General features: G+C 33.5%; 1 protein-coding gene across 1 annotated transcript in view; it reads left to right on the top strand.

Annotated features, from left to right (window-relative positions):
• Window positions 1-15632: 15632 nt before the first annotated feature.
• The window catches only part of LOC114338139 (WD repeat-containing protein 43), an 86355-nt gene continuing 85582 nt past the window's right edge, over window positions 15633-16405 (top strand). Inside the window, exons 1-2 of the mRNA XM_050662449.1 lie at window positions 15633-15868; window positions 15924-16168. Of these exons, the coding sequence (XP_050518406.1) occupies window positions 15692-15868; window positions 15924-16168 (422 nt within the window). The 5' untranslated portion in view covers window positions 15633-15691. The remainder of the gene's footprint in view (window positions 15869-15923; window positions 16169-16405) is intronic.

Raw genomic sequence — 16405 nt, 5'->3', positions numbered from 1 at the left:
TTATCTTAATTTAGTAGGGTGTACAGTCCCTACACTTTCAGCCAAGTATGATAAGGATACGCCAACTAGTTTTAAAGTACTGGGTACAAATCATTTTTAAATTTTAATCATATGAATCATATAAATTAATCAAAATAACTGTGCCGTTTCATATTTAACTTCAAATATCTCAAAAAGTAATAACTTTATCGTTACCAATGAAGAGTATATTATTTACGTAGAAAGTATTGGAGAATCTAAAAATGGCACTAAAATAGTAATTCCTCCAGTGGCGTAGAATTTGAGAAGGGTCAACCATTCACTATCCCCTGTCGGACGCCTCTGGTAGTAGCTAGAAACGTTTGTTTATCATAATTTAGTAGGGTGTATAGTAGTCGCACTTTCTGCCAAGTATGAAAAGGATATGTAGAACAGTTTTAAAATGCTGAACAAAAATAGTTTTTAAATTTTTAGATAAAACACCATGTAACTCAGTAAGGAACCACATTTTATTTAAGTGTTTTAAGTTAAATCTTCGTATTTTGTGCTAAGGTTTCCCCAGTTACTATATGGACAATTATTAATGAAACACCCTGTATATTATTTTCAAACCTTAATTGAGCTGATACATACATAAATTGGATGATTTAGCAACTAACAACATACTTTCGGTGTGCGCATGTGCCAGTGGATAATTCACCCTCGTGCCTAAAGAAGTATAACTTCAAAAAGTATATAAAACATTATAGTCTAGGCGCCAGAGGGGTCACCGTGTCCTTTTCAATTCTGATGGACAAACTCAACGGTTTCTTATGGATTTTTGGCTGCTGATTACGAATTTCGAGGGGGGATTTCGATCCGAGTGGTCAAAAAATTGTTATAAACAATTTTATTGTTTATAAATTGTTTATAAGGCTCTGCTCATAAACTAAAAGAGATAAAAAAAAATGTTTGAAATAAAATTTGTTCCCTAATAAAAAACAAAGAAAAAACCGTTTACTAAACGTAAATCTAACAATTAGAACTCAAGATATTGTAAAATTAGTGCACAATGCAAATTGCAAAATAAGTATTTTTCGAAGCTTTATCGATCGTAACTCGGCTTTTACGCAAGCAAATAAGTCTTAGAAGGTGTCGTTTTAAAGCTTAATTAACAGGCTTTTAAATAAAATTGTGTTAAATTACTTGATCTTCATTTGTTTTAAAGTTATACCCGTTTGAAGTTACAATTTTCTTAAAAATATTGTACATTCATTTGTTTATAAGGGTTTCAAGCAAATTTGAGCTATAAACATTTATACTTTAATGAACAATAATGATAGAAAAACTCAAAAGGAACAATTTGAGGTTATGAAAATGTTCGTAAGTTTATTTTTGGCCAAGATGTCGATATTTTAATGGCGCGCGCTATGAGGCGCAAGATCGGCTCACCGCGTAAAGGTTCACGCGCTAACTTCTCGATGCAAATTATAATTTCTATGTATACATACGTTATCTTCATTTTTCATTTTTGAAGATCCTAATAAAATTTTATCATATAATTCTTATAATTAAATCATCATACTGTACCTCGTATCACCTTTCATTCTATTTACATTGTCTTCTATTTTTTGCACTAAATGAGAAAAAACCATTAAAAACTAATATTTCAGAAGTATAACTGAAAAGTAAGTTGATATTATTTATTAATACTATTTTTACAAACTTTTTTTCATGCATCTGCAAATCTGCATTGAGATATACAGGGAATATCAGCTTTTTTACTCTGCATAAGTTCTTAGCGAAATTTTAACAGTTACATGGTGGTACAAGTCTGTTCTTGTAGGCAGTAAAACTAAAACTTTTTGAGGCTTCAGAGTCTAATTATCTAATATGATATCCATATAAAGTGGATCTAGTTCTTTTGCAGCATCATCAAGGCCCGTCAATTGTGTGTATGCCGCCACATCATAAATGCTCGTTTTATATGCAATGATGATGCTGCAAAAGAACTCGATCCATTTTTATATGGATATCACATATTGGCTCATTTTCATGCGTAGAAGCCGAGTTACGATCGATAAAGCGTCGAAGAATACATACTTACTTGACTGTGAGCCAATCTTGCGCCTCATAGCGCGCCATTAAAATATCGACATCTTAGCCAAAAATAAACTTACGAATATTTTCGTAAGCTCAAATTGTTCCTTTTGAGTTGTTTTATCATTATTGTTAATTAAAGTATAAATGTTTATAGCTTAAGTTTGCTTGAAACTTTTATAAACAAATTAATGTACAATTTTTTTAAGAAAATTATAATTTCAAACGGGTATAACTTTAAAACAAACGAAGATCAAATAATTTAACAAACTTTGTTTGGAAGCCTCTTAATTAAGCTTTAAAAGGACACCTTATAAGGTTCATTTGGATGCGTAGAAGCCGAGTTACGATGGGTTAAGCTTCGAAAAATACTTATTTTGCAATTTGCAATTTGCATTGTGCACTAATTTTACAATATCTTGTGTTCTAATTGTCGGATTTAAGTTTAGTAAACGGTTATTTCCTCGTTTTTTATTAGGGAACAAATTTTATTTGAAACATTTTTTTTATCTCTTTTAGTTTATGAGCCAGAGCCTTATAAACAATTTATAAACAATTAAATTGTTTATAACAATTTTTGACCACTCGGATCGAAATCCCCCCTTGAAATTCGTAATCAGCAGCCCAAAATCCATAAGAAACCGTTGAGTTTGTCCATCAGAATTGAAAATAACACGGTGACCTCTATTTGGCGCCTAGACTATTATATTACGAACCAGCATTTAACGAGGAAATGAACAAAACCGGAGAAGAAGAAGAGAATAGAGAACAACTGTAGAGAAGAATTAATAGAAGTATCAATCAAAAACAGTAGTGAAGAAATTGTAGAAAAGAATTAGAGAGGCTAAGTAAATTATAACTAAGAATGCTGAAATTAGCATCAGAAGATGCTGCAAGTCGGTACACTGAATAGTGAATAATGAAAAAGAACTAAAAAAATATTAAGAGAAAGGAAACGAAGATACAATGAAAAATTATCGAAAGAAATTGAGGAAAAAACGGAGGAAAAAAATAAAGATATACGAAATCTATATCAAGGAAAAATAACGAAAAGAAAGAATATTGTGTTAAACCTCTATTTATGAGAGACCAAAATGAAAAAAATAAATGAAAAATACATTTTAAACAGATGGAAGGAATATTTGGAACATTGCCTGAATCGTGAAGAAAATCTGCAAGTAAACTAAGATAACGAGGAAGAATGTCGAAGTACACAGACAAATCCAAATCATATTGACGAGATGCCTCCCCTTAGGGAAGAAGTTAAAAGCTAAAAATATTATAGGGTCTGAAAAATAACAAAAGGAAACGACCAAATATTATCTGCAACAAATGCAGAAATTAATCGAAAAAATATGGAATGAAGAACAATTACCAAATGAATGTTTGGAAGCAATAATATGTCCCATTTACAAGAAAAAAGGAGATAAGAGCGAATGCAAAAATTACAGAAGAAAGAGAGAACATTTATTATTAAAGATAGTGTAGATTTAATTTACATACACAAGCAATTCAATTAATTGATTTTGTATTTAACTTATTTCGTCATAAAACATAATACCAGCAGAAATTGTTCCTTTTGAGTTGTTTTATCATTATTGTTAATTAAAGTATAAATGTTTATAGCTTAAGTTTGCTTGAAACTTTTATAAACAAATTAATGTACAATTTTTTTAAGAAAATTATAATTTCAAACGGGTATAACTTTAAAACAAACGAAGATCAAATAATTTAACAAACTTTGTTTGGAAGCCTCTTAATTAAGCTTTAAAAGGACACCTTATAAGGTTCATTTGGATGCGTAGAAGCCGAGTTACGATGGGTTAAGCTTCGAAAAATACTTATTTTGCAATTTGCAATTTGCATTGTGCACTAATTTTACAATATCTTGTGTTCTAATTGTCGGATTTAAGTTTAGTAAACGGTTATTTCCTCGTTTTTTATTAGGGAACAAATTTTATTTGAAACATTTTTTTTATCTCTTTTAGTTTATGAGCCAGAGCCTTATAAACAATTTATAAACAATTAAATTGTTTATAACAATTTTTGACCACTCGGATCGAAATCCCCCCTTGAAATTCGTAATCAGCAGCCCAAAATCCATAAGAAACCGTTGAGTTTGTCCATCAGAATTGAAAATAACACGGTGACCTCTATTTGGCGCCTAGACTATTATATTACGAACCAGCATTTAACGAGGAAATGAACAAAACCGGAGAAGAAGAAGAGAATAGAGAACAACTGTAGAGAAGAATTAATAGAAGTATCAATCAAAAACAGTAGTGAAGAAATTGTAGAAAAGAATTAGAGAGGCTAAGTAAATTATAACTAAGAATGCTGAAATTAGCATCAGAAGATGCTGCAAGTCGGTACACTGAATAGTGAATAATGAAAAAGAACTAAAAAAATATTAAGAGAAAGGAAACGAAGATACAATGAAAAATTATCGAAAGAAATTGAGGAAAAAACGGAGGAAAAAAATAAAGATATACGAAATCTATATCAAGGAAAAATAACGAAAAGAAAGAATATTGTGTTAAACCTCTATTTATGAGAGACCAAAATGAAAAAAATAAATGAAAAATACATTTTAAACAGATGGAAGGAATATTTGGAACATTGCCTGAATCGTGAAGAAAATCTGCAAGTAAACTAAGATAACGAGGAAGAATGTCGAAGTACACAGACAAATCCAAATCATATTGACGAGATGCCTCCCCTTAGGGAAGAAGTTAAAAGCTAAAAATATTATAGGGTCTGAAAAATAACAAAAGGAAACGACCAAATATTATCTGCAACAAATGCAGAAATTAATCGAAAAAATATGGAATGAAGAACAATTACCAAATGAATGTTTGGAAGCAATAATATGTCCCATTTACAAGAAAAAAAGAGATAAGAGCGAATGCAAAAATTACAGAAGAAAGAGAGAACATTTATTATTAAAGATAGTGTAGATTTAATTTACATACACAAGCAATTCAATTAATTGATTTTGTATTTAACTTATTTCGTCATAAAACATAATACCAGCAGAAGTGTTTCTAATTTATTTAAACAATTGTGTTTAAACAACTTGTATAAATCAACTTCATCTACCCAGACACCTTTTTTCGGTTTTTTGCATCATTCTGAACAAAAAAGGTTTGTTGTAATTTTTCTCCAAAGTTGATCGTTTCCAACTTATAAACAAATAAAAACCAAAAAAAAAAAGAAAAATGGCGATTTTAAAGCCTCCAAAATACATAATTATTTTTGAATTCACCAAGTTATGAGAGTATACTGTACAAATACCTGGGACCCTGGATTTCGGAAAATAATGATAGAACAACAGTAATAAGGGGAAGCTAGGACAAATAATCCCGGACAAATAATCCCCAGACAAAGAATCCCCGGACAAAAAATCCCCGGACAAATAATTCCCGGACAAAAAATACCCACAAAAAATCACAGACAAATAATCCCCACAAATTTTTTTTGGACAAAATATCCCCACAAAAAATCCCGGACAAAACATCCCCAAGAAATATTTGCTGCCGAATAGTTTAGATACAATTAAAGTAAAAAAAGACCTCAAAACCATAAAATCTAGTCTTGCACACTCAACAGAATATTCCAACCCATTTACGCATGAAGAAATATCGCAAGCCCTAAATGAAATGAAAACAGGAAAAGCGCCGGGTTTCGACGCCATTCACGCTGAGTTCCTCAAACATAGCGGCAGATTCACTAGGCAATGGCTCGCAAAATTCTTTTCTGACATCCTTCAAACGGGAAACGTCCCCCACCAACTCAAAAATGCAAAAATCGTCGCCATTTTAAAACCAGGGAAAAGTAATAATTCACCGAAAAACTACCGCCCCATCGCACTCTTAAGTATGGTGTACAAATTGTTCGAAAGACTGTTGTATAATAGAATAAGCAAAACCATATTCCAACATTTACCAGTGGAACAGGCAGGATTTCGGCCAAACCGCAGCTGCACAGACCAGGTACTCGCCCTGACCAATTATGTGGAATCAAACTTTCAAAAGCAATTAAAAACAACCGCTGTCTTCATCGATCTATCTGCTGCTTACGACACTGTGTGGCGACAAGGGGCAATATATAAATTAATGCTAATAATCCCATGCAGAAAGACCACTGAGGTTATTAACGCCATGCTATCCAACAGATGTTTTAAAGTTATATTGGGAGACAAGACTAGTACCCAAAGAAAACTGAATAATGGACTTCCACAAGGATCCGTGCTGGCTCCCATGCTTTTCAGCCTCTACATAGCAGACATGCCAGAAACCACATCAAAAAAGTTTGGATACGCAGACGACTGGACGCTTGCCGCAAGTCATAAAGAATTCGAGGTCACTGAACGCATTCTAACAAACGATTTAAATGCCCTAGGGAATTATTTCCGCAAATGGAGATTGCAACCCAATCCAACTAAGACAGAAGTGTCCTGCTTCCATTTGAACAACAAGATGGCCAACTATCAACCTCAAATCCATTTTGAGGACAGACTCCTTAACTATAATAAACACCCAAAATACTTAGGTGTTACACTTGACAGAACGCTAAACTTTAAAGAGCATCTTACTAAGACTGCTGCAAAACTTCGAACTCGTAACAACATCCTGCAAAAGCTCTGCGGCACTACATGGGGCTCCTCAGCACCCACACTTAGATCGACAGCATTAGGACTGGTATACCCCGTAGCGGAATACTGTGCACCAGTATGGATAAACAGTCCACATACTCACCGTGTTGATGTCCAACTCAACCAAGCCATGCGAACTATATCGGGCACAATCAAGGCCACGCCCACTTACTGGTTACCAGCTTTGAGTCATATAGTTCCACCACCCATCCGCCGGGAACATGCCCTTGTTAGAGAATTTACAAAAATCAATACTGATCCTGAGCTCCGCTTCCATGTCGGAACTTCCGCCAGACATAAATAGGCTCCGTTCAAGACACCCGCCTCTAAAAACAGCAAAAAGGCTAGTAGATCAAAACTTTAATGTAACTGAACGGTGGAGAGAACAATGGGAGAATAACGCTGCACCAGCTAACTGGAACATGCCATGTATTACAAGCAAACCTGAGGGCTTCAACCAACCGAGACGAATTTGGACCACACTCAATAGAATAAGGACGAACTGTGGCAGATGTTCCGACTCACTTTTCAGATGGGGAAAAATACAATCACCAAATTGCGACTGCGGCGCCGAAAGGCAAACAGTAAAACACATGGTAGAGGAATGCCCGATTAGATCCTATAACGGCAACCCTTCGGATTTCCTGGTTGCTACAAAAGAGTCAATCGAATATATTTATAATCTAGATGTTTGTTTGTAGAATATTTTTGTATTTACTGTTGTTTGTAATTTATATATATATATATATATATATATATATATATATATATGTATATATATGAACCTGTGATGTAGCCATACGCTAAATAAATGCCGAATAGTTCTCTAAAAGTTTTCCCGAAATTTTACCAAATTTCGAATTCCAATTCCATGCTGAAACCTTCAAAATTTACATGACAAAAGAGTGAGTTTTTTCAAAAATCGTGAAAGATATGGGCTTAACGCGCGATTACAACTACATACATACATTTTACTTGAGACCGTTCACATGCCAACGCGCCTTTTTATGACCTAAAATGCGCATTAGCATGTGAACGGTCTTAAGTAAAATGTATGTAGTTGTAATCGGGCGTTATCAAAACATGTGCTATCAAGCGCCTGTCAAGAGACCGGTGCCTTAGATCATTCCCCATATCTTCCACAACTTTTGAAAAAACTCACACTCTTTTGTCATGTAAATTTTGAACTTTTCAACATGGAATTGAAATTCGAAATTTCGTAAAATTTTAGAAAAATTTTAGAGAACTATTTGGTAGCAAATGTTTCTTGGGGATCTTTTGTCCGGGATTTTTTGTGGGGATATTGTGTACACAAAAGTTTTGGGGGGATTATTTGTCCGGGATTTTTTATGGGGATTTTATGTCCGAGGATAATTTGTGGGGATTTTTTGTCCGGGATTCAGGTAAAGGCACCAATGGTTGACACTATAAGAAAGATGCAACATCCATTCTCAAGAATTAAAATAATTTACTGTAACTGAAAATTAATAACTTTTTATATTAGTACAGTGGGTCATACAAAACAATATTTTGGGACAAAGACTCTCATAATCGATAAAAATTAAATTAAAATTTGTGTTTTTTTAAATATTGTCTAAGTAACCAAAAGATGACACATTAAAAAATCGAAATCACCAGTTACCATTAGTTGACACTTATCTATTAATATCTCTACTAATAGTTAACATATGAGTAGGTATACCTCAATATAACATAAACATTAAATAAAACAAATTAAAAATGTTTAATATCTTTTAATACAATTATTACCCGTCAACATCTAAAGATTTTGCAAATTTATACTTAATTCTATCACCCATAATAATCATCTCTAGTATGTCAAGATCCATTATGATTTGTGAAATACTGATGGTACTAATATCCTGATCATTTTCTTTAAATAAGGTTTTGGACTGGTCACAAGCTTTCATCGCCATAACTTCAATATTGTCTTCTTTTGTAACCATCTGGACTATACAAACATATTTGTGAAATTTTTTCTTCCCAGGAAACTTAACATTTACGTAATCACCCTGCTTAACAGTACTTGCATTTTGGTAGTCCTCTCGCTCTACGCACTCATTTTCCACATCATCATTAAATTCATTAGATATATCATCCATACTATTTCCAGACTCTACCCATTCCTCTTCTTCACTGCTTGAGCTATAATCAGTCTTAGATTTTTTATTCAAATACTTTTGGTTTCTCTTTGTTAATTTTTCAATAGTTTTCGTGCTTCTTCAGTTTCTTTTTTCTTCTTTTTCCTTTCCTCAGCTCGTCTCTTTTTCGCTTCTTCTAATTCAGTCTTTTTTTCTCTTTATTCTCATGGTATTTTTGCCATGCGAGAGAAGTTGTGACAGAGGGGACTTTTTCTTTCTTCCGTTTTTTTGAATTCTCTTTAGGCGATGGCCAAAATAGAGCCCTTTTAAAGGGAAAAGGTATTAACATGATTAACATGTTAGATGGTTCCTTTGGAGGGCTTTCTAGTGGTGATTGTCTTGATGTCTGTGGCAATGTCATTGAACTTACACTCAGACTTTCCTGAAGGTTTTGTGAGCTGTTTTTTTCGGGTGTTCTGTGTTCAGTTTGAGGGGTTGAAGATAAGTAATGTGTTGATGTAGACGGGAGATTTTGCAAAGCATTTTTATTCGGAGTAGTGAAAACCTCTAATGTAATATTAGGATCGTCGTTGTGGTATGATAATGGATTGTCAATTGTGATTTCGGAAATGCTGGCTTGTTCTAGCATCGGATTATTTAAGTTAGTTAAGTCTACAGGTTGTGGCAGGTTTTCTTTGTTCTGTTTCAACAATTCGTTGATGTTTTTATAAAATTGAAATAAACCAAGATCTTCAGTGGCGCCTGTCCATTCATCTCAACCTGTAAACTGTAAAATTTTGTCAGCTTCAATATATTTGTTTAAGAATTTTAGTCCTGATTCAAGTTCTTTGATTTTTGCCATTGTCTGCAATTCCTTAAGTTCTTCAGTTGGTTCCCTTGATACACAACATACTTCATCAGGATTCCATGGTAAGAGGCCACACTTATGAAAACCATTTCTGAATATTTCAGGCGCTAAAGTTTCTTCCACTACTTTTTTCAACAATGGGCAAAAATCAACTTTGCGCACAAGGGGATTATCAATGTTATCCAAACGCCAAGTGTGAACTGCAGCTTTCCAGGTACCCTTCAAACTTCTGAACACAGCAACATCCATGGGCTGCAGTAAATGTGTGGCATTAGGAAAAAGAGCCACTAATATAATGCCATTATTTGAGCAAAATTTACTAAGATGGAAAGAAAGATGTGACTTATAGTATAGTATAGTTGATCCAAAAGATGGCATAACCCAGACATCCAAAGTGAAAGTTATCCTTCAACACAAATTTTTCTATATGGTCCACCTAATGTCCAGAAAATAGTCACACCATTTTGAGCGTCGGGTTTGGGGGGGGGGGGAGAGGGGGGAGAAATCGGTAAATTCGTAGTTTTTTAAGTTTTTCGCCAATATTTCTAAAACTATGCGGTTTAACATGAACAACCCTCTATACAAAATTGTTCTACATTAAATTTGAAATAAAAAAGGCCCTATGCATAATCTTTCTAAAATGAATGGTTCCAAAGTTACGGAGGTAGTATAGTATAACTGGTCCAAAAAAAAAGGCCTAACCCAAACATCCAAAGTAAAAGTTTTCCTCCAAAAACCAAAATGTTCTATATGGTCCACATATCGTTCAGTAAAAAGTTACACCATTTTGAGCTTCCGGTTTGGGAGGGAGATGGGAGAGAAGCCGGTAATATAGTAGTTTTTTTAAGTTTTTCGTCAATATTTCTAAAATTATGCTTTAGCGTAAACAATGTTATATACAAAAATGTTCTACATGAAATTTAAAACAAAAAATGTTTTATACATAATTGTTATAAAATTAACGGTTCCAGAGTTACGGAGGGTGAAATGTCGAGGTTTTTGATACTTTTTATATTTATTGGGCAATATTTATGATATAACTATAGCAAAAACCCAGACATCCAAAGTGAAAGTTATCCTCCAACACCAAATTGTTCTATATGGTCCACATAATGTTCAGAAAAAAGTCACACCATTTTGAGCGTCGGGTTTGGGGGGGAGAGGGGGGAGAAATCGGTAAATATAAAAAGTAACGAAAACCTCCACATTTCACCCTCCGTAACTCTGGAACCGTTGATTTTATAACAATTATGTATAGAACCTTTTTTGTTTTAAATTTAATGTAGAATATTTTTCTATAGATCATTCCTTACGCTAAAGCATAGTTTTAGAAATATTGACGAAAAACCTAAAAAAACTACTAATTTACCCACTTCTCCCCCATCTCCCCCCCAAACCGGACGCTCAAAATGGTGTAACTTTTTACTGAACAATATGTGGACCATATAGAACAATTTGGTGTTGAAGGAAAACTTTTACTTTTAATGTCTGGGTTAGGCCTTTTTTTGGACCAATTATAGAATACTACCTCCGTAACTTTGGAACCGTTCATTTTAGAAGGGTTATGCATAGGGCCTTTTTTATTTCAAATTTAATGTAGAACAATTTTGTGTAGAAGGTTGTTCATGCTAAACCGCTTAGTTTTAGAAATATTGACGAAAAACATAAAAAACTACGAATTTGCAGATTTCTCCCCCCCAAACCCGACGCTCAAAATGGTGTGACTTTTTTCTGAACATTATATGGAGCATATAGAACAATTTGGTGTTAGAGGATAACTTTCACTTTGGATGTCTGGGTTTGGGTCTAACTATACCATACTATTATGCCCATCTATGAAAAGTATGACTGGTCTTCGAATATTATTATCATCTAACCATTTATTAAATATATTACATATATATTCATAAAAGGTTTCCATCGTCATCCATTCATTTTCGGAGCGCCCAATACCCAAATATTCCGAAACTGACATGCTTAGCTCTCTCGGTATCCTCTCGTATCTGAAAATAACCATAGGAGGTAAAACATTGCCTGTAGCATTTCCACCTAAAAGTAGAGTAAAGCATTATTTTTCATCTGTATTGACTTGCTGGTACACTGTTTTGTCTCCTTTGGCTGCTAACACCTTATTGCCCTTTGGATTGAGGTAAATTGCAGTCTCATCCATGTTAAAAACTCTATCAGGTTCGTTTAATATGGCCTGGTAATTGTTATCCTGTAAGTATGTGTTGACTTCTTCAAACCATCTTTTCAACTGAGGTGTTGTGACTGAAGCTCTGGATGAAGTCAAATTTTGAGGTTGTCTTGTAACTAAATCTGGATGACGTTTTAAAAAACTGTTATACCATTTTTTTTCGGGTCTACCCCCTTTGAAAGGAACTTCAATATTGAGATCGTCTACCATTTTCTTCACACTATCTAGCAAATTCTCCTTCCCTATTGGGAAACCTTGCTTAGCCATCGCCTTTGCCCACTTTACAAGCATAGCTTCATTTTCTTCTGTAAGGTAACATGTTCTTCCCATTTTTCGTTTTATTGGTGTTTTGCCCTTTACTTTATTCAGAAGAGTTACTCTTGGCACACCAAACTTTTTTGCCGCAGTTGAAGTTGGCACACCTCGCCTGCATTCCTGTATAGCTGCTTCCATGTCTGCTTCAGTGTAGCGGAACATCTGCCCTTTGATAGGCCGCATCTTGACCAAACAATCTAAGGACAAAAACATAATCAACAACAGCACCAATAGTTGACATCAAGTGCTCCCTAATAGTTGACACCCTGTCTACTATTGGATGGAGTGCTTTAAAACTGGTGAAATTTTTACAGCACTTTTCTGTAGGTTAATAGTGTTGATAACTGTACACACATGAACTTAAAAATGAATTTTGTTGTTACACCAATAGTAGACATGCATGTCATCCTTTAGGTATACTGACTATTTTGGAACCAATAGTAGACACTCTAATTTTTTACAAAAATCTAATTAGCAAAAGAAAAAAATTGATTCTAATATTCATAGTATATTTACACTATATTTACACATTAGTGTTTGCAACAAAATAAAACTGAAACAAAAATGTCCTAATAAAGTGGTTAAAACATACCTGTGAATTTGGTGGCGTCCTTAACCAAAGTAACAAGAAATGGGGGCAAACGTATTTACTCTGTCACATGCAAACAACAACTGTCTCTAGTTTGACATTTTATGCAGGAAGATACTTGTATCGTTGCGTCATTAATACACAGATGGCGCTAGTAGTCTCTGTCACAGATATTATTGGCTTAAGAATAAAAACATTCTTTTTATAAAAGTTTTTTTTCGGAAGTGTCATCCTTTGGTTCACTGTCCAGCTTTGGTGCTTTTACCTGATTTGTCCGGGGATTATTTGTCCGGACCCCAATAAGGGCCAGGATAGAAATAGTATGAAATGTATTTGTAAAAATGAAACCAATTCTCTACAATAAAGACCTTAGATTAGAACTGAGAGAAGAAGCACTAAGATATTACATGTTTTTGATACTAAAGTATGGACTTCTGGATACTAAAGCAAGAACACATAAATAAGCTAGTCATTTAAAATGTGTTACAGAAGGAGAAGAACAACCTGGTTTAAAGAGCATATTTTAATTTGGACGCAAAACGATAGAATGTAGATCTGAGATGGTGACCACTGACATATATAAAAGAGGTAAATCAGATAAGGATAACAAGTAAAATAAATTTTTGGTCATAGTTTGTATGGTTTGTTTAGCAGTAAATGGTTGACTTCAATTAGTGCGGTCGTAAATATTATTAAATTTATCTTACCTGGCCCATTGTTAAGACCCACCCGGAGCGATAAGCAACCGAGGTAGACAGAGTTGGTCTTTTGACAATTAACACTGACTAGACGGTACTCCTATAATAAAGCAAAGAATCCAGAAAATTTACAATAATTACGACAACAAAAACAAAAAACCGATGTAATATGTATAACAAGGGAGGAAAGTGCTATTTTTCCTCCCGAGAATGAAGTTTACTGCCTGACGCGTAGCGGAGGGCAGTAATCATGTATACATGATTACTCGCGTAGCGGCGGGCAGTAATCATGTATACATGATTACTCCCATGTTATACATATGGTTTTTCCACCTTCCTCAAATAACAAGTCATTTTTTCATTTTTACTTAATTTATTTATGTAACTAACCAACAACATTTATTAGAACTAAAACTAACAAGTAGGTACAATATAACTGTCAACTGTCAAATATAAGTCAAATTATTAATGTAAACATTGTTAAATCAAAATAACAATTTACTATTTTTTATCATTCTGCAAAATACAGGGTGCTTTATAACTAAACGTTAAAATGTAGGTATAAATACTTACGTAATAGAAAATAGATATTGTACAGGGCGTCAATAAGTTATATGAAATACCATGACGTCACTTCTACTTTTCCTCCCTAGGGAGGGAAAATATTTTCCTCCCTAGGGAGGAAAAGTACAACTTTCCTCCCTACAATCAGGTCCGGAAAAGTATACTTTCAGTAGAGGTAGGTGGAAAAATATTTTTCCACCTACCTCTACCGAAAGTATACTTTTCCGGACCTGATTGTAGGGAGCAAAGTTGTACTTTCCTCCCTAAAATATTTTTCCTCCCTAGGGAGGAAAAGTAAAAGTGACGTCATGGTATTTCATTCATGAAATAAACTTATTGACGCCCTGTACAATATCTATTTTCTATTACGTAAGTATCTATAGATTTTAACGTTTATTTAAAAACACTCTGTATTTTGCAGAATGGAAAAAACAGTAAATTGTTATTCTGATTTAACAATGTTTACATTAATAATTTGACTTATATTTGACAGTTGACAGTTATAATGTACCTACTTGTTGGTTTTAGTTCTAATAAATTTTGTTGGTTAGTTACATAAATATATTAAGTAAAAGTAAAAAATGACTTGTTATTTGAGGAAGGTGGAAAAACCATATGTATAACATGGGAGTAAAGTGCCTTTTCCTCCCTTGAATGATCACTTCCCTCCGCTACGCGTCGGGCAGTAAACTTCATTCTCGGGAGGAAAAGTAGCACTTTCCTCCCTTGTTATACAAATAGCTATTGCTTTGCCTTATACATATACCCGAAATTAATGTTTTCAAATGAGTTTTAAAATAAATTAAATCTATTTTAATTGCTAAGATTATAGAAAAACAAACATTCAAACATATTTAAATTTTACCTGAAACTGGGCCTTTTATACTATTGAAGTACCAGTACAAGTATTGACCATTGAAGTCAACCATTTACTGCTAAACGTACCATACTCAAATATTTAACATAAATGTGCTACTAACTCTTTATTTTCGTCTTCCTGATCCGGTTCTTCCGTAAATTCCGGAGAAGGGGAACGATATCCAGGACATTTCCAGATTAATTCTTGTATCTCTCCATTGTCCAATAAAGTGTATAACCGATCTATTTCTTCAGGTTTGGGTTCCCAAGGACCTTTGCAGTCCTTAAGTTCATCATCTGAACATTCAATATCCCAATCATCTTCCATTTCATAACAAATTGAATTTATTTTTATTTATTAAAAATAATGTTGTTTATTATTTGTTAGGTTAATTTATTTTTCTTCTTCTTTCTTCTTTGGTCTATTGGCCTCCACCTCCAAGGTTGATTTGTTTTTTGTTTGAAAGTCATTTAAAATGAAGTGACGTCATAAAATATTAAACTTTGTGACTTGTTTTTAGATTTTATGTAAATGAAGTCAAAATTTTATTTCATTTATCTTATAATTCAATAATTTTGGAAAATTTTTCGTTATAATTGCATTTATGATAGCGACTTTATTGTTAAATATTTTTTTTAGCACACATCATTGACTAAAAATTGTCTACCAGAGAATTTTCTTTTCTCTGTTGACATAAATATGTCAATGTCATATTCTTTATGACGTGTGACGTCACTTTATTTGAGGTTTATTTGAGGTTAGAACATGTGTTAATGGCGCTTTTGAGATGGCTTCCCAATTCAGTGAAGACGGAAAATATTTTGCCCATTTATCCACGGATGGTAAATTAAAAATATGGGACACATTGTCCAATACCTTCGAACAGGAATTTACTCCCGACTTTCATTTGACTTCACCATGTACATGTTTACATTTCATTCAAAACGATTCTGTAAAATACAAGGTAACAACCATGTGCTTTTAATTGAATACAGTTGTTTTTATAACAATTTTTGTAGGGTGGTTCGCCAAAAAAGAAAAAACGAAGAGATTCCGAGTCAGTTGTTAGTCCAAAAATAGTCTTAGGAACAACTTCTGGTGTTTTGCTGTTATATTCAATCACAAATGCTGGCTTAGAAAATTCATTCAATAGTGACACAAATCAAGCAATTAACTGCTTATCCACCGTTGACCATAACATCATATATTCAGGTTTAGAACAGAATGTTGTTATCTGGAATTTAGAAAAACAAAAAGTTATCAAGTAAGTTATAGTGCAGATAGGTATAATATTGTTCATTCATTCAATAACCATTAAATACAATCCCTAAGAATTATAGCTAATGACATGACATTCAAAATCCTATTTTTGGATGAGCTGGATTACTCTTGTCATTTACAGCTTGCTGTGTTTCTTTGGTACTGTTGTAATGCTTTTCCATTTATTTCTATGTAGTCCATTATTTCACGGGTTTTGCTCTAAATTTTAAAGAACCGCTTG

This window comes from Diabrotica virgifera, chromosome 9, assembly GCF_917563875.1.
Source record: "Diabrotica virgifera virgifera chromosome 9, PGI_DIABVI_V3a".
In the NCBI taxonomy this organism is placed as follows: Eukaryota; Metazoa; Arthropoda; class Insecta; order Coleoptera; family Chrysomelidae; genus Diabrotica; species Diabrotica virgifera.
This window is presented reverse-complemented; position numbering and strand designations above follow the sequence as displayed.